This window comes from Heptranchias perlo, unplaced genomic scaffold, assembly GCF_035084215.1.
Source record: "Heptranchias perlo isolate sHepPer1 unplaced genomic scaffold, sHepPer1.hap1 HAP1_SCAFFOLD_441, whole genome shotgun sequence".
NCBI lineage: Eukaryota > Metazoa > Chordata > Chondrichthyes > Hexanchiformes > Hexanchidae > Heptranchias > Heptranchias perlo.
Window position 1 is genome coordinate 101,773 of NW_027139455.1, and position 19,384 is coordinate 121,156.

General features: G+C 57.2%; 1 protein-coding gene across 1 annotated transcript in view; it reads right to left on the bottom strand.

The window, feature by feature from the left end:
• Window positions 1–19,384, bottom strand: part of polh (polymerase (DNA directed), eta) — a 112,254-nt gene that overhangs the window by 15,072 nt on the left and 77,798 nt on the right. Inside the window, exons 2-5 of the mRNA XM_067979356.1 lie at window positions 9,512–9,646; window positions 3,281–3,519; window positions 1,756–1,928; window positions 199–302 (exon numbers count right to left, since the gene is read on the bottom strand). Of these exons, the coding sequence (XP_067835457.1) occupies window positions 199–302; window positions 1,756–1,928; window positions 3,281–3,519; window positions 9,512–9,646 (651 nt within the window). The remainder of the gene's footprint in view (window positions 1–198; window positions 303–1,755; window positions 1,929–3,280; window positions 3,520–9,511; window positions 9,647–19,384) is intronic.

A 19,384-nucleotide genomic window follows, 5' to 3' on the forward strand; every position in this document is an offset into this window, starting at 1 on the left:
GGGCTCCCACAGGAAGAGCGGGTTATGTGGGTGAGTTAGCGGGAGGCTGTCAGTGTCCAGAGGAACCCCCGTCCCCCCGATCCAACACCTCCGGAGCGAGGGGAGCAGACCGAGCAAGAGACGCAGCACGGGGCAAGCGCACGGAGAGGTGGGGGCAGGCGCAGGCGCTCGGAGTGCGGACATTTTCCACAAACTTACATTTTGCCGATGGGCAGGGTGTCAAAGAGGCGAGGCACGGAGCCGAGGGGCAGCAGAGTCTGGCGGTCGGGCTTATTCAACCCACAGCACAGCTTGGCCAGAGCCTGCAACAAGAAAGCAAACAGTGAGGGAGCTGCCCGCAGACCTCCACAACGATCCACGCCAGCGGGGGAGAGGAGGGAGGGTCCCCGGGGCAGGGACACAGGGACTAACAGAGAGAGAGGCTGCGATCGAACCCAGGGGTGTGGGGCTTCATACGTAGAATAAGGGATAAAAAGGGGGATATCGGGGGGAGTTACCCCACTCTGATCGGGGGGAGTTACCCCACTCTGATCGGGGAGTTACCCCACTCTGATCGGGGGGAGTTACCCCACTCTGATCGGGGAGTTACCCCACTCTGATCGGGGGGAGTTACCCCACTCTGATCGGGGAGTTACCCCACTCTGATCGGGGGGAGTTACCCCACTCTGATCGGGGAGTTACCCCACTCTGATCGGGGGGAGTTACCCCACTCTGATCGGGGGGAGTTACCCCACTCTGATCGGGGGGAGTTACCCCACTCTGATCGGGGAGTTACCCCACTCTGATCGGGGAGTTACCCCACTCTGATCGGGGAGTTACCCCACTCTGATCGGGGAGTTACCCCACTCTGATCGGGGAGTTACCCCACTCTGATCGGGGGGATCGCCCCACTCTGATCGGGGGGAGTTACCCCACTCTGATCGGGGAGTTACCCCACTCTGATTGGGGGGATCGCCCCACTCTGATCGGGGAGTTACCCCACTCTGATCGGGGAGTTACCCCACTCTGATCGGGGAGTTACCCCACTCTGATTGGGGGAGTTACCCCACTCTGATCGGGGGGATCGTCCCACTCTGAACGGGGAGTTACCCCACTCTGATCGGGGAGTTACCCCACTCTGATCGGGGGGATCGCCCCACTCTGATCGGGGAGTTACCCCACTCTGATCGAGGGGTTTACCCCGGTTTGATCGAGGGGTTTACTCCGGTTTGATCGAGGGGTTTACTCCGGTTTGATTGAGGGGTTTACCCCGGTTTGATCGAGGGGATCGCCCCACTCCGATCGAGGGGTTTACTCCGGTTTGATCGAGGGGTTTACTCCCGTTTTGATCGAGGGGTTTGCTCCGGTTTGATCGAGGGGTTTACCCCGTTTTGATCGAGGGGTTTACTCCGGTTTGATCGAGGGGTTTACTCCGGTTTGATCGAGGGGTTTACCCCGTTTTGATCGAGGGGTTTACTCCGGTTTGATCGAGGGGTTTACTCCGTTTTGATCGAGGGGTTTACCCCGGTTTGATCGAGGGGTTTACTCCGGTTTGATCGAGAGGTTTACTCCGGTTTGATCGAGGGGTTTACTCCGGTTTGATCGAGGGGTTTACCCCAGTTTGATCGAGGGGTTTACCCCGGTTTGATCGAGGGGTTTACTCCGGTTTGATCGAGGGGTTTACCCCGGTTTGATCGAGGGGTTTACCCCGGTTTGATCGAGGGGTTTACTCCGGTTTGATCGAGGGGTTTACTCCGGTTTGATCGAGGGGATTACCTTGTTGTGAGATATGCCAGCCGAACATCTGTATCCTGTCTCTGCCGCCACAGCTGCTCGCATCTGCTCCACGATGAGTGCCCCCGCGGTGAGCTGGAGCTCGGGGCCGTCCTGGTCGCAGTGAGGGGGGAGAGAGTCCAGCCACGCCTGGACCCCAGCTCGTCTCTCCTCCTCTGTGAGAACAAACACAGCCAGACAGACACTTGACACTGCCGCTCACCACCTCTCTCTCAGCTCTGCGCCGACCGTCTACGGGACTCAGGTCAGGGGCGTTAACCGATGGCTCTGAGTGACGGCGCGCTGCCCGCTGTCGCCCCGAGGCGGATGGCCCAGCGAGCTCCCGGATTCGCTCCGCGGTCTCTGGTGGGTCAGTCCAGGCGAGGCCTGGGGGTGGTTCACGTCGCCTCAGCGCCCCCCGGGCTGGGGACGGGGATTATCAGAGACCCTGCTCCAGGTCCAGCCCGGTGGTCTCAGGCCGGAGTGCAGACACTACAGGAAGGCTCCTGCACGATGCCTCCCGTGTTCGACTGGCCCACCAGTTATGATGAGCGGCCACTTGGGCCAAGTCGCAGAGAGCAGCCTCACCCACCCTCCCCGTGGAGTTCAGAGATCCAGCGCAGGAGGCGCTCAATGTGGTTTAATCGCAAACCGCTCGCTCGGCTCGCAGGTCCCGCGACCCCCCCACCCCCCCCCCCCGTGACACCATGCTTTCAGTGCGACCGTGTCCCCCGATTCCCACGGCCCCCCCTTCCCCAGCGGCCCCCCCCCCCGTCTCTTGACACGTACCTTTCAGTGCTGCCGTGTCTCCCATGTCCCCCGATTCCCGCGGCCCCCTGTTCCCCAGAGCCCCCCCCTGTTCCCCAGAGTCCCCCCCTGTTCCCCAGAGTCCCCCCCCCGGTCCCCAGCGCCCCCCCGTTCCCCAGAGCCCCCCCCGTTCCCCAGAGCCCCCCCCCGTTCCCCAGAGCCCCCCCCCCGTTCCCCAGAGCCCCCCCCCGTTCCCCAGAGCCCCCCCCCGTTCCCCAGAGCCCCCCCCCGTTCCCCAGAGCCCCCCCCGTTCCCCAGCGCCCCCCCCCGTTCCCCAGCACCCCCCCCCCCATTCCCCAGAGCCCCCCCCGTTCCCCAGAGTCCCCCCCCCCCATTCCCCAGAGCCCCCCCCGTTCCCCAGAGCCCCCCCCGTTCCCCAGAGCCCCCCCTGTTCCCCAGAGCCCCCCCCGTTCCCCAGAGCCCCCCCGTTCCCCAGAGCCCCCCCCGTTCCCCAGAGTCCCCCCCTGTTCCCCAGAGTCCCCCCCGTTCCCCAGAGCCCCCCCCGTTCCCCAGAGCCCCCCCCCCCCGTTCCCCAGAGCCCCCCCCCGTTCCCCAGAGCCCCCCCCGTTCCCCAGAGCCCCCCCCGTTCCCCAGAGCCCCCCCCCGTTCCCCAGAGCCCCCCCCCCGTTCCCCAGAGCCCCCCCTGTTCCCCAGAGCCCCCCCTGTTCCCCAGAGCCCCCCCGTTCCCCAGAGCCCCCCCCTCCCGTCTCGCGACTTGTACCTTTCAGTGCTGCCGTGTCTCCCATGTCCCCCGATCCCTGTGCGGGGTGGGGCTGGTTGATTCCCTCCACGAAGGTAGTCTTGAGCAGCCCTGCTGGGACTCTCCAGCCATCCTCCACCTGCCTCAGGTGCTCCTGGCTCGCGGCCGTCAGGTCCAGGTAGGCCTCATCAATACTTGCCCTCTCGATCACCCCAAATCGCGACATCACCCCCATCACCTGCGCACTGGCCTCGCGGTACCTGGCCGGGGGGGAGGGGAGACCAGAGTTACCGTGGAGCGGGCGGGCAGGCGGGCAGCAACGGGGCCTGCAGGCTCAACCCGGGGACAGGCCCCACGTTCAAAGAGCTTGTACAACAAGCTGCATTTATATAGCGCCTTTCATGGAGTAAAACCTCCCGAGGTGCTTCACAGGAGAGATTTACCAAACAAAATTTGACACCGAGCCACATAAGGAGATATTAGGACAGGTGAGCAAAAGCTCGGTCAAAGAGGGAGGTTTTAACGAGCGTCTTAAAGGAGGAGAGAGAGAGGCGGAGAGGGGGAGAGGCGGAGAGGTTTCGGGAGGGAATTCCAGAGCTTGGGGCCGAGGCAGCTGAAGGCACGGCCGCCAATGGTGGAGCGATGAAAATCAGGGATGGACAAGAGGCCAGAATTGGAGGAGAGCAGAGATCTCGGGGGGTTGTAGGGCTGGAGGGGTTAGAGAGATAGGGAGGGGGGAGGGCCATGGAGGGGGTTACAGAGATAGGGAGAGGGCGAGGGCCATGGAGGGGGTTACAGAGATAGGGAGGGGGAGGGCCATGGAGGGGGTTACAGAGATAGGGAGGGGCGAGGGCCATGGAGGGGGTTACAGAGATAGGGAGGGACGAGGGCCATGGAGGGGGTTACAGAGATAGGGAGGAGCGAGGGCCATGGAGGGGGTTACAGAGATAGGGAGGGGGGAGGGCCATGGAGGGGGTTACAGAGAGAGGGAGGGGCGAGGCCATGGAGGGGTTACAGAGATAGGGAGGGGGGAGGGCCATGGAGGGGGTTACTGAGATAGGGAGGGGCGAGGGCCATGGAGGGGGTTACAGAGATAGGGAGGGGCGAGGGCCATGGAGGGGGTTACAGAGAGAGGGAGGGGTGAGGGCCATGGAGGGGTTACAGAGATAGGGAGGGGCGAGGGCCATGGAGGGGGTTACAGAGATAGGGAGGGGGGAGGGCCATGGAGGGGGTTACAGAGATAGGGAGGGCGAGGGCCATGGAGGGGGTTACTGAGATAGGGAGGGGCGAGGGCCATGGAGGGGGTTACAGAGATAGGGAGGGGCGAGGGTCATGGAGGGGGTTACAGAGATAGGGAGGAGCGAGGGCCATGGAGGGGGTTACAGAGATAGGGAGGGGCGAGGGCCATGGAGGGGTTACTGAGATAGGGAGGGGCGAGGGCCATGGAGGGGTTACAGAGATAGGGAGGAGCGAGGGCCATGGAGGGGGTTACAGAGATAGGGAGGGGGGAGGCCATGGAGGGGGTTACTGAGATAGGGAGGGGCGAGGGCCATGGAGGGGTTACAGAGATAGGGAGGGGCGAGGGCCATGGAGGGGGTTACAGAGAGAGGGAGGGGTGAGGGCCATGGAGGGGGTTACAGAGATAGGGAGGGGCGAGGGCCATGGAGGGGGTTACAGAGATAGGGAGGGGGGAGGGCCATGGAGGGGGTTACAGAGATAGGGAGGGGCGAGGGCCATGGAGGGGGTTACAGAGATAGGGAGGGGGGAGGGCCATGGAGGGGGTTACTGGGATAGGGAGGGGCGAGGGCCATGGAGGGGGTTACAGAGATAGGGAGGGGCGAGGGCCATGGAGGGGGTTACAGAGAGAGGGAGGGGTGAGGGCCATGGAGGGGGTTACAGAGAGAGGGAGGGGGGAGGGCCATGGAGGGGGTTACAGAGAGAGGGAGGGGGGAGGGCGTGGAGGGGGTTACAGAGATAGGAGGGGGAGGGCCGTGGAGGGGGTTACAGAGATAGGGAGGGGCGAGGCCATGGAGGGGGTTAAAAGATAGGGAGGGGCGAGGCCATGGAGGGGGTTACAGAGATAGGGAGGGGGAGGCCATGGAGGAGGTTACAGAGATAGGGAGGGGGGAGGGCCATGGAGGGGGTTACAGAGATAGGGAGGGGGGACGAGGGTCATGGAGGGGGTTACAGAGATAGGGAGGGGCGAGGGCCATGGAGGGGGTTACAGAGATAGGGAGGGGCGAGGCCATGGAGGAGGTTACAGAGAGAGGGAGGGGCGAGGGCCATGGAGGGGGTTACAGAGATAGGGAGGGGCGAGGGCCATGGAGGAGGTTACAGAGATAGGGAGGGGGGAGGGCCATGGAGGGGGTTACAGAGATAGGGAGGGGGGAGGGCCATGGAGGGGGTTACTGAGATAGGGAGGGGCGAGGGCCATGGAGGGGGTTACAGAGATAGGGAGGGGCGAGGGCCATGGAGGGGGTTACAGAGATAGGGAGGGGCGAGGGCCATGGAGGGGGTTACAGAGATAGGGAGGGGGGAGGGCCATGGAGGGGGTTACTGAGATAGGGAGGGGCGAGGGCCATGGAGGGGGTTACAGAGATAGGGAGGGGCGAGGGCCATGGAGGGGGTTACAGAGAGAGGGAGGGGGGAGGGCCATGGAGGGGGTTACAGAGAGAGGGAGGGGGGAGGGCCATGGAGGGGGTTACAGAGAGAGGGAGGGGGGAGGGCCGTGGAGGGGGTTACAGAGATAGGGAGGGGGGAGGGCCGTGGAGGGGGTTACAGAGATAGGGAGGGGGGAGGGCCGTGGAGGGGGTTACAGAGATAGGGAGGGGGGAGGGCCGTGGAGGGGGTTACAGAGATAGGGAGGGGGTGAGGGCCATGGAGGGGGTTACAGAGATAGGGAGGGGCGAGGCCATGGAGGGGGTTACAGAGATAGGGAGGGGGGACGAGGGTCATGGAGGGGGTTACAGAGATAGGGAGGGGGGAGGCCATGGAGGAGGTTACAGAGATAGGGAGGGGGGAGGGCCATGGAGGGGGTTACAGAGATAGGGAGGGGGGACGAGGGTCATGGAGGGGGTTACAGAGATAGGGAGGGGCGAGGGCCATGGAGGGGGTTACAGAGATAGGGAGGGGCGAGGGCCATGGAGGGGGTTACAGAGATAGGGAGGGGGGACGAGGGTCATGGAGGGGGTTACAGAGATAGGGAGGGGCGAGGGTCATGGAGGGGGTTACAGAGATAGGGAGGGGCGAGGGCCATGGAGGGGGTTACAGAGATAGGGAGGGGCGAGGCCATGGAGGAGGTTACAGAGATAGGGAGGGGGGAGGCCATGGAGGAGGTTACAGAGATAGGGAGGGGGGAGGGCCATGGAGGGGGTTACAGAGATAGGGAGGGGGGACGAGGGTCATGGAGGGGGTTACAGAGATAGGGAGGGGGCGAGGGCCATGGAGGGGGTTACAGAGATAGGGAGGGGGGAGGCCATGGAGGAGGTTACAGAGATAGGGAGGGGGGAGGGCCATGGAGGGGGTTACAGAGATAGGGAGGGGGGACGAGGGTCATGGAGGGGGTTACAGAGATAGGGAGGGGCGAGGGCCATGGAGGGGGTTACAGAGATAGGGAGGGGCGAGGCCATGGAGGAGGTTACAGAGAGAGGGAGGGGCGAGGGCCATGGAGGGGGTTACAGAGAGAGGGAGGGGCGAGGGCCATGGAGGGGGTTACAGAGATAGGGAGGGGGGAGGGCCATGGAGGGGGTTACAGAGATAGGGAGGGGGGAGGGCCATGGAGGGGGTTACAGAGATAGGGAGAGGGGAGGGCCATGGAGGGGGTTACAGAGATAGGGAGGGGGGAGGCCATGGAGGAGGTTACAGAGAGAGGGAGGGGGGAGGGCCATGGAGGGATTTGAACACAAGGATGAGAATTTTAAAATCGAGATGTTCCTGGACCGGGGGCCAATGTAGGTCAGTGAGCACAGGGGGTGATGGGTGAACGGGACTGGGTGTGAGTTAGGATACGGGCAGCAGAGTTTTGGATGAGCTGAAGTTTATCGAGGTGGAAGACGGGAGGCCGACCAGGAGAGGATTGGAATAGTCGAGTCTGGAGGTAACAAAGGCAGGGAGGAGGGTTTCAGCAGCAGATGAGCTGAGGCAGGGGGCGGAGACGGGCGATGGAGGTGGAAGTCGGTGGTCTCGGTGACGGAGAGGATATGGGGTCAGAAGCTCATCTCAGGGTCAAATAGCACACCAGGGTTGTGAACGGTCTGGTCCAGCCTCAGACAGTGGCCGGGGAGAGGGATGGAGTCGGTGACTCGGGAATGGAGTTCGTGGAGCTCAGGGGAAACTAAACAGCTTTCAGTACCGAGTCCTGGAGCCCTCCGTCACTGCCTACAGCCCCTGCCCACACACTCCGGTCTCCTGGAGCCCTCCCTCACTGCCCACACACTCCGGTCTCCTGGAGCCCTCCCTCACTGCCCACACACTCCGGTCTCCTGGAGCCCTCCCTCACTGCCTACACACTCTGGTCTCCTGGAGCCCTCCCTCACTGCCCACACACTCCGGTCTCCTGGAGCCCTCCCTCACTGCCCACACACTCCGGTCTCCTGGAGCCCTCCCTCACTGCCCACACACTCCGGTCTCCTGGAGCCCTCCCTCACTGCCCACACACTCCGGTCTCCTGGAGCCCTCCCTCGCTGCCCACACACTCTGGACTCCTGGAGCCCTCAACCACTCCACCCTTTCATTGGCAACAGAGCACTCAGCACCCACCTCGAACTCTCTCCCCAAACCCTTCAACCTGCTGCGTCACTCCCCACATAAAAAATCCGCCCTCCCCTAAACTCCCCTCGACTCCTGCTCGGGTCTGACCTGCCTCCACGTGATGCCCTCCGAGGTGGAATAGCCTGTCACCACTTACTGTCCGTCTATCAGCCGTGGCTCGGTGGTGCCTCTCCCACCTCTGAGTCAGGTCATAGGTTCGAGCCCCCGTCCAGGGACAGGAGCTCATGTTCTAGGCCAACATTCCAGTACAGTACCGAGGGAGCGCTGCACTGTCGGAGGGTCAGTACTGAGGGAGCGCTGCACTGTCGGAGGGTCAGTACTGAGGGAGCGCTGCACTGTCGGAGGGTCAGTACTGAGGGAGTGCTGCACTGTCGGAGGGTCAGTACTGAGGGAGCGCTGCACTGTCGGAGGGTCAGTACTGAGGGAGTGCTGCACTGTCGGAGGGTCAGTACTGAGGGAGTGCTGCACTGTCGGAGGGTCAGTACTGAGGGAGCGCCGCACTGTCGGAGGGTCAGTACTGAGGGAGCGCTGCACTGTCGGAGGGTCAGTACTGAGGGAGCGCTGCACTGTCGGAGGGTCAGTACTGAGGGAGCGCTGCACTGTCGGAGGGTCAGTACTGAGGGAGCGCTGCACTGTCGGAGGGTCAGTACCGAGGGAGCACTGCACTGTCGGAGGGTCAGTACTGAGGGAGTGCTGCACTGTCGGAGGGTCAGCACTGAGGGAGCGCTGCACTGTCGGAGGGGCAGTACGGAGGGAGCGCTGCACTGTTGGAGGGTCAGTACTGAGGGAGCGCTGCACTGTCGGAGGGTCAGCACTGAGGGAGCGCTGCACTGTCGGAGGGTCAGTACTGAGGGAGCGCTGCACTGTCGGAGGGTCAGTACTGAGGGAGCGCTGCACTGTCGGGGGGTCAGTACCGAGGGAGCGCCGCACTGTCGGAGGGTCAGTACTGAGGGAGCGCCGCACTGTCGGAGGGTCAGTACCGAGGGAGCGCTGCACTGTCGGAGGGTCAGTACTGAGGGAGCGCTGCACTGTCGGAGGGTCAGTACCGAGGGAGCGCCGCACTGTCGGAGGGGTTGTCTTTGGGATGAGATGTTAAACCGAGATCTTTCTTTCTCTCTGTCTGGACTCACGCACGGAACCTCCCGGAGTCACTGTCTCGTCCCGCACATATTTTTAAAAGTTGATTCTCGGGATGTGGGTGTGACTGGAAAGGCCGGTGTTTATTGCCCGTCTCTCTTGCCCTGGAGAAGGTGGTGGGGAGCCTGCTGTTTGCTGGAACTGAGTGTCTTGCTGGGCCCGCCTCAGAGGGCAATTAAGAGTCAACCCCGATGGTGTGGGGCTGGAGTCACATTTCGGCCCAGACCGGGAAAGGACATTAAAACCCATCTGGTTCGTTGATGACAATCCGACAGGTTGACTGGGGGAGGTCAGGGGCGGTCTGGGGGAAACGGAGGACCAATTCCTGGACAGGACAGGACGTACTTGCTGAGATTGGCCTTCCCGTGAGCCTCTGGGATACGGGCCAGTTGAAGATCTGGACATTTCTTTCTTGCTTCGACGCCCTTCATGCCCCTGGTCACTCCGTGGGCTCGAGCCTCGTAGCTCACGGCGATTATACTGCAGGGACAGGAGGAGCCAAGAGGTCAGCAGAGCAAGAATGACCCACAGTACCCCCCACCCCGCAATTAAATCTAATCAACAAGACGGGCTAGAACTGGTCAAACTGCCCACGGTCACAAATCACCGGGCCGGGCCCGGTTAGAACTGGTCAAACTGCCCACGGTCACAAATCACCGGGCCGGGCCCGGTTAGAACTGGTCAAACTGCCCACGGTCACAAATCACCGGGCCGGGCCCGGTTAGAACTGGTCAAACTGCCCACGGTCACAAATCACCGGGCCGGGCCCGGTTAGAACTGGTCAAACTGCCCACGGTCACAAATCACCGGGCCGGGCCCGGTTAGAACTGGTCAAACTGCCCACGGTCACAAATCACCGGGCCGGGCCCGGTTAGAACTGGTCAAACTGCCCACGGTCACAAATCACCGGGCCGGGCCCGGTTAGAACTGGTCAAACTGCCCACGGTCACAAATCACCGGGCCGGGCCCGGTTAGAACTGGTCAAACTGCCCACGGTCACAAATCACCGGGCCGGGCCCGGTTAGAACTGGTCAAACTGCCCACGGTCACAAATCACCGGGCCGGGCCCGGTTAGAACTGGTCAAACTGCCCACGGTCACAAATCACCGGGCCGGGCCCGGTTAGAACTGGTCAAACTGCCCACGGTCACAAATCACCGGGCCGGGCCCGGTTAGAACTGGTCAAACTGCCCACGGTCACAAATCACCGGGCCGGGCCCGGTTAGAACTGGTCAAACTGCCCACGGTCACAAATCACCGGGCCGGGCCCGGTTAGAACTGGTCAAACTGCCCACGGTCACAAATCACCGGGCCGGGCCCGGTTAGAACTGGTCAAACTGCCCACGGTCACAAATCACCGGGCCGGGCCCGGTTAGAACTGGTCAAACTGCCCACGGTCACAAATCACCGGGCCGGGCCCGGTTAGAACTGGTCAAACTGCCCACGGTCACAAATCACCGGGCCGGGCCCGGTTAGAACTGGTTTGATGAAATGCCAAATTAATGGACTAAAATGTAGATTTGATCGAGGTGTTCAAAATCATGAACGGTTTTGACAGAGTAAATGAGGAGAGACTGTTTCCAGTGACAGCAGGGCCAGTGACCAGAGGACACGGATTTAAGGTGATCGGCAAAAGAACCAGAGGGGAGATGAGGAAATATTTTTTTACACAGCGAGTCGTTACGAACCGGAATTCACTGCCTGAAAGGGCGGTGGAAGCAGATTCAATCGTATTGGGAATTGGAGAAATACCTGAAGGGAAATGGTTTGCAGGGCTATGGGGAAAGAGCGGGGGAATGGGACGAAATGGACAGCTCTTTCAAAGATGGGCCGAATGGGCTCCTTCTTTGCTCTGTGATACTGAAAAATAGAACTGATGTATGAAAAGGTATAATTAACACGGGAACGTAGAATCACCGTACTGGAGAGACGCAGGAAGAGGGACAGAATGGGGAATCGACAAGAACACAGGAACAGGAGGAGGCCATTCAGCCCCTCGAGCCCGCTCTGCCATTCAATCTCATCCTGGCCGATTCCTATCTGAACTCCATTCACCCGTCTTCACTCCATATCCCCCGATCCCCTCACCCAACAAAAATCTATCGATCTCAGTCCTGAAAGCTCCAGTTGACCCCCAGCATCCACAGCCTTTTTGGGGGAGAGAGTTCCAGATTCCCACTCCCCTTTGTGTGAGGAAGTGCTTCCTGACATCACCCCTGAACGGCCCGGCTCTAATTTTAAGGTTCTGCCCCCTCGTTCTGGACTCTCCCCACCAGAGGAAATAGTTTCTCTCTATCGACCCTATCAAATCCTTTAATCATCTTAAACACCTCGATTAGATCACCCCTTAATCTAAAACTCGAGGGAATACAAGCCCAGTCTATGGAACCTGGTCTCGTAATTTAACCCTTTAAGCCCCAGCGACCAGCTGCAGGACGAATGTACTGTGTGATAAGGCAACTGGTACAAAGGAAGGGATCCATCTCATTAATTGGTAGACAGGAAGGGATCCATCCCATATATTGGTACACAGGAAGGGATCCATCAGATTAACTGGTAGTCAGAAAGGGATCTATCACATTAATTGGTACGCAGGAAGGGATCCAACACAATAATTGGTTTGCTGATAGATATGTGTATGTCTATTAGTTTTTCCCTTTGTGGGATGGTATCGAACTCTTTCTGTGTGATCATATACAGCTGAAAACTCATTCTTTAAAGTGAGTACTTTCCCCGGGGACATGTACGGAAAATAGGACTGGGACAGGTCAACAGACTGTGGGTGATTGGGACAGGTTAACAGACAGTGGGTGGGACAGGTTAACAGACTGTGGGTGGGACAGGTCAACAGACTGTGGGTGGGACAGGTTAACAGACTGTGGGTGATTGGGACAGGTTAACAGACTGTGGGTGATTGGGACAGGTTAACAGACTGTGGGTGATTGGGACAGGTTAACAGACTGTGGGTGGGACAGGTTAACAGACTGTGGGTGATTGGGACAGGTTAACAGACTGTGGGTGATTGGGACAGGTGAACAGACTGAGGGTGATTGGGACAGGTTAACAGACTGTGGGTGGGACAGGTTAACAGACTGTGGGTGATTGGGACAGGTTAACAGACTGTGGGTGATTGGGACAGGTCAACAGACTGTGGGTGGGACAGGTTAACAGACTGTGGGTGATTGGGACAGGTTAACAGACTGAGGGTGATTGGGACAGGTTAACAGACTGTGGGTGATTGGGACAGGTTAACAGACTGTGGGTGATTGGGACAGGTTAACAGACTGAGGGTGATTGGGACAGGTTAACAGACTGTGGGTGATTGGGACAGGTTAACAGACTGTGGGTGATTGGGACAGGTGAACAGACTGTGGGTGATTGGGACAGGTCAACAGACTGTGGGTGATTGGGACAGGTTAACAGACTGTGGGTGATTGGGACAGGTTAACAGACTGAGGGTGATTGGGACAGGTTAACAGACTGTGGGTGATTGGGACAGGTTAACAGACTGTGGGTGATTGGGACAGGTTAACAGACTGTGGGTGATTGGGACAGGTTAACAGACTGTGGGTGATTGGGACAGGTTAACAGACTGTGGGTGATTGGGACAGGTTAACAGACTGTGGGTGACTGGGACAGGTTAACAGAGTGTGGGTGGGACAGGTTAACAGACTGTGGGTGATTGGGACAGGTTAACAGACTGTGGGTGATTGGGACAGGTTAACAGACTGTGGGTGATTGGGACAGGTTAACAGACTGTGGGTGGGACAGGTTAACAGACTGTGGGTGATTGGGACAGGTTAACAGAGTGTGGGTGGGACAGGTTAACAGACTGTGGGTGATTGGGACAGGTGAACAGACTGTGGGTGATTGGGACAGGTTAACAGACTGTGGGTGATTGGGACAGGTTAACAGACTGTGGGTGATTGGGACAGGTTAACAGACTGTGGGTGATTGGGACAGGTTAACAGACTGTGGGTGATTGGGACAGGTTAACAGACTGTGGGTGATTGGGACAGGTTAACAGACTGTGGGTGATTGGGACAGGTTAACAGACTGTGGGTGATTGGGACAGGTTAACAGACTGTGGGTGATTGGGACAGGTCAACAGACTGTGGGTGATTGGGACAGGTTAACAGACTGTGGGTGATTGGGACAGGTTAACAGACTGTGGGTGATTGGGACAGGTTAACAGACTGTGGGTGATTGGGACAGGTTAACAGACTGTGGGTGATTGGGACAGGTCAACAGATTGTGGGTGATTGGGACAGGTTAACAGACTGAGGGTGATTGGAACAGGTTAACAGACTGTGGGTGATTGGGACAGGTTAACAGAGTGTGGGTGGGACAGGTTAACAGACTGTGGGTGATTGGGACAGGTCAACAGACTGTGGGTGATTGGGACAGGTTAACAGAGTGTGGGTGATTGGGACAGGTCAACAGACTGTGGGTGATTGGGACAGGTCAACAGATTGTGGGTGATTGGGACAGGTCAACAGACTGTGGGTGATTGGGACAGGTTAACAGACTGTGGGTGATTGGGACAGGTCAACAGACTGTGGGTGATTGGGACAGGTTAACAGACTGAGGGTGATTGGAACAGGTTAACAGACTGTGGGTGATTGGGACAGGTTAACAGAGTGTGGGTGGGACAGGTTAACAGACTGTGGGTGATTGGGACAGGTCAACAGACTGTGGGTGATTGGGACAGGTTAACAGACTGTGGGTGATTGGGACAGGTCAACAGATTGTGGGTGATTGGGACAGGTCAACAGACTGTGGGTGATTGGGACAGGTTAACAGACTGTGGGTGGGACAGGTTAACAGACTGAGGGTGATTGGGACAGGTTAACAGACTGTGGGTGATTGGGACAGGTTAACAGACTGTGGGTGATTGGGACAGGTTAACAGACTGTGGGTGATTGGGACAGGTTAACAGACTGTGGGTGATTGGGACAGGTTAACAGACTGTGGGTGATTGGGACAGGTCAACAGACTGTGGGTGATTGGGACAGGTTAACAGACTGTGGGTGATTGGGACAGGTCAACAGACTGTGGGTGATTGGGACAGGTCAACAGACTGTGGGTGATTGGGACAGGTTAACAGACTGTGGGTGATTGGGACAGGTCAACAGACTGGGTGATTGGGACAGGTCAACAGACTGTGGGTGATTGGGACAGGTTAACAGACTGTGGGTGATTGGGACAGGTTAACAGACTGAGGGAGATTGGGACAGGTTAACAGACTGTGAGTGATTGGGACAGGTGAACAGACTGTGGGTGATTGGGACAGGTTAACAGACTGTGGGTGATTGGGACAGGTCAACAGACTGTGGGTGATTGGGACAGGTTAACAGACTGTGGGTGATTGGGACAGGTTAACAGACTGTGGGTGATTGGGAAAGGTCAACAGACTGTGGGTGATTGGGACAGGTTAACAGACTGTGGGTGGGACAGGTTAACAGACTGTGGGTGATTGGGACAGGTCAACAGACTGTGGGTGATTGGGACAGGTTAACAGACTGTGGGTGATTGGGACAGGTCAACAGATTGTGGGTGATTGGGACAGGTCAACAGACTGTGGGTGATTGGGACAGGTTAACAGACTGTGGGTGGGACAGGTTAACAGACTGAGGGTGATTGGGACAGGTTAACAGAGTGTGGGTGATTGGGACAGGTTAACAGACTGTGGGTGATTGGGACAGGTTAACAGACTGTGGGTGATTGGGACAGGTTAACAGACTGTGGGTGATTGGGACAGGTTAACAGACTGTGGGTGATTGGGACAGGTCAACAGACTGTGGGTGATTGGGACAGGTTAACAGACTGTGGGTGGGACAGGTTAACAGACTGTGGGTGATTGGGACAGGTTAACAGACTGTGGGTGATTGGGACAGGTTAACAGACTGTGGGTGATTGGGACAGGTTAACAGACTGTGGGTGATTGGGACAGGTCAACAGACTGTGGGTGATTGGGACAGGTCAACAGACTGTGGGTGATTGGGACAGGTTAACAGACTGTGGGTGATTGGGACAGGTCAACAGACTGGGTGATTGGGACAGGTCAACAGACTGTGGGTGATTGGGACAGGTTAACAGACTGTGGGTGATTGGGACAGGTTAACAGACTGAGGGTGATTGGGACAGGTTAACAGACTGTGAGTGATTGGGACAGGTGAACAGACTGTGGGTGATTGGGACAGGTTAACAGACTGTGGGTGATTGGGACAGGTCAACAGACTGTGGGTGATTGGGACAGGTTAACAGACTGTGGGTGATTGGGACAGGTTAACAGACTGTGGGTGATTGGGAAAGGTCAACAGACTGTGGGTGATTGGGACAGGTTAACAGACTGTGGGTGGGACAGGTTAACAGACTGTGGGTGATTGGGACAGGTTAACAGACTGTGGGTGATTGGGACAGGTTAACAGAGTGTGGGTGATTGGGACAGGTTAACAGAGTGTGGGTGATTGGGACAGGTTAACAGACTGTGGGTGATTGGGACAGGTTAACAGACTGAGGGTGATTGGGACAGGTTAACAGACTGTGGGTGATTGGGACAGGTTAACAGACTGTGGGTGATTGGGACAGGTCAACAGACTGTGGGTGATTGGGACAGGTTAACAGACTGTGGGTGATTGGGACAGGTTAACAGACTGTGGGTGATTGGGACAGGTCAACAGACTGTGGGTGATTGGGACAGGTTAACAGACTGTGGGTGGGACAGGTTAACAGACTGAGGGTGATTGGGACAGGTTAACAGACTGTGGGTGATTGGGACAGGTTAACAGACTGTGGGTGATTGGGACAGGTTAACAGAGTGTGGGTGATTGGGACAGGTTAACAGAGTGTGGGTGATTGGGACAGGTTAACAGACTGTGGGTGATTGGGACAGGTTAACAGACTGTGGGTGATTGGGACAGGTTAACAGACTGAGGGTGATTGGGACAGGTTAACAGACTGTGGGTGATTGGGACAGGTCAACAGACTGTGGGTGATTGGGACAGGTTAACAGACTGAGGGTGATTGGGACAGGTTAATAGACTGTGGGTGATTGGGACAGGTTAACAGACTGTGGGTGGGACAGGTTAACAGACTGAGGGTGGGACAGGTTAACAGACTGTGGGTGATTGGGACAGGTGAACAGACTGAGGGTGACTGGGACAGGTTAACAGACTGTGGGTGATTGGGACAGGTTAACAGACTGAAGGTGATTGGGACAGGTTAACAGACTGTGGGTGATTGGGACAGGTTAACAGACTGTGGGTGATTGGGACAGGTTAACAGACTGAGGGTGATTGGGACAGGTTAACAGACTGTGGGTGGGACAGGTTAACAGACTGTGGGTGATTGGGACAGGTTAACAGACTGTGGGTGATTGGGACAGGTTAACAGACTGTGGGTGATTGGGACAGGTTAACAGACTGTGGGTGATTGGGACAGGTTAACAGACTGTGGGTGATTGGGACAGGTTAACAGACTGTGGGTGATTGGGACAGGTTAACAGACTGTGGGTGATTGGGACAGGTTAACAGACTGAGGGTGATTGGGACAGGTTAACAGACTGTGGGTGGGACAGGTTAACAGACTGTGGGTGATTGGGACAGGTTAACAGACTGTGGGTGATTGGGACAGGTTAACAGACTGTGGGTGATTGGGACAGGTTAACAGACTGTGGGTGATTGGGACAGGTTAACAGACTGTGGGTGATTGGGACAGGTTAACAGACTGTGGGTGGGACAGGTTAACAGACTGAGGGTGATTGGGACAGGTTAACAGACTGGGTGATTGGGACAGGTGAACAGACTGTGGGTGATTGGGACAGGTTAACAGACTGTGGGTGGGACAGGTTAACAGACTGAGGGTGATTGGGACAGGTTAACAGACTGTGGGTGATTGGGACAGGTTAACAGACTGAGGGTGATTGGGACAGGTTAACAGACTGTGGGTGATTGGGACAGGTTAACAGACTGTGGGTGATTGGGACAGGTCACAGACTGTGGGTGATTGGGACAGGTTAACAGACTGAGCGTGATTGGAACAGGTTAACAGACTGTGGGTGATTGGGACAGGTCAACGGACTGTGGGTGATTGGGACAGGTTAACAGACTGTGGGTGATTGGGACAGGTTAACAGACTGTGGGTGATTGGGACAGGTTAACAGACTGTGGGTGATTGGGACAGGTTAACAGACTGTGGGTGATTGGGACAGGTCAACAGACTGTGGGTGATTGGGACAGGTCAACAGACTGTGGGTGATTGGGACACGTCAACAGACTGTGAGTGATTGGGACAGGTTAACAGACTGAGGGTGATTGGGACAGGTTAACAGACTGAGGGTGATTGGGACAGGTTAACAGACTGTGGGTGATTGGGACAGGTTAACAGACTGTGGGTGATTGGGACAGGTTAACAGACTGAGGGTGATTGGGACAGGTTAACAGACTGAGGGTGATTGGGACAGGTTAACAGACTGTGGGTGATTGGGACAGGTTAACAGACTGTGGGTGATTGGGACAGGTTAACAGACTGAGGGTGATTGGGACAGGTTAACAGACTGTGGGTGATTGGGACAGGTTAACAGACTGTGGGTGATTGGGACAGGTTAACAGACTGTGGGTGACTGGGACAGGTTAACAGACTGTGGGTGATTGGGACAGGTTAACAGACTGTGGGTGATTGGGACAGGTTAACAGAGTGTGGGTGATTGGGACAGGTTAACAGACTGTGGGTGATTGGGACAGGTTAACAGACTGTGGGTGATTGGGACAGGTTAACAGACTGTGGGTGGGACAGGTTAACAGACTGAGGGTGACTGGGACAGGTTAACAGACTGAGGGTGATTGGGACAGGTTAACAGACTGTGGGTGATTGGGACAGGTTAACAGACTGTGGGTGATTGGGACAGGTGAACAGACTGTGGGTGATTGGGACAGGTCAACAGACTGTGGGTGATTGGGACAGGTTAACAGACTGTGGGTGATTGGGACAGGTTAACAGACTGTGGGTGATTGGGACAGGTTAACAGACTGTGGGTGATTGGGACAGGTTAACAGACTGTGGGTGATTGGGACAGGTCAACAGAGTGTGAGTGATTGGGACAGGTTAACAGAGTGTGGGTGATTGGGACAGGTTAACAGACTGTGGGTGATTGGGACAGGTTAACAGACTGTGGGTGGGACAGGTTAACAGACTGAGGGTGACTGGGACAGGTTAACAGACTGAGGGTGATTGGGACAGGTTAACAGACTGTGGGTGATTGGGACAGGTCAACAGACTGTGGGTGATTGGGACAGGTTAACAGACTGTGGGTGATTGGGACAGGTTAACAGACTGTGGGTGATTGGGACAGGTCAACAGACTGTGGGTGATTGGGACAGGTTAACAGACTGTGGGTGATTCGGACAGGTCAACAGACTGTGGGTGATTGGGACAGGTCAACAGACTGTGGGTGACTGGGACAGGTTAACAGACTGTGGGTGGGACAGGTTAACAGACTGTGGGTGATTGGGACAGGTTAACAGACTGTGGGTGATTGGGACAGGTCAACAGACTGTGGGTGATTGGGACAGGTCAACAGACTGTGGGTGATTGGGACAGGTTAACAGACTGTGGGTGATTGGGACAGGTCAACAGATTGTGGGTGATTGGGACAGGTTAACAGACTGTGGGTGATTGGGACAGGTTAACAGACTGTGGGTGATTGGGACAGGTTAACAGACTGTGAGTGATTGGGACAGGTTAACAGACTGTGGGTGATTGGGACAGGTTAACAGACTGTGGGTGATTGGGACAGGTTAACAGACTGTGGGTGATTGGGAAAGGTCAACAGACTGTGGGTGATTGGGACAGGTTAACAGACTGTGGGTGGGACAGGTTAACAGACTGAGGGTGATTGGGACAGGTTAACAGACTGTTGGTGATTGGGACAGGTTAACAGACTGTGGGTGATTGGGACAGGTTAACAGAGTGTGGGTGATTGGGACAGGTTAACAGAGTGTGGGTGATTGGGACAGGTTAACAGACTGTGGGTGATTGGGACAGGTTAACAGACTGTGGGTGATTGGGACAGGTTAACAGACTGAGGGTGATTGGGACAGGTTAACAGACTGTGGGTGATTGGGACAGGTTAACAGACTGTGGGTGATTGGGACAGGTTAACAGACTGTGGGTGATTGGGACAGGTTAACAGACTGAGGGTGATTGGGACAGGTTAACA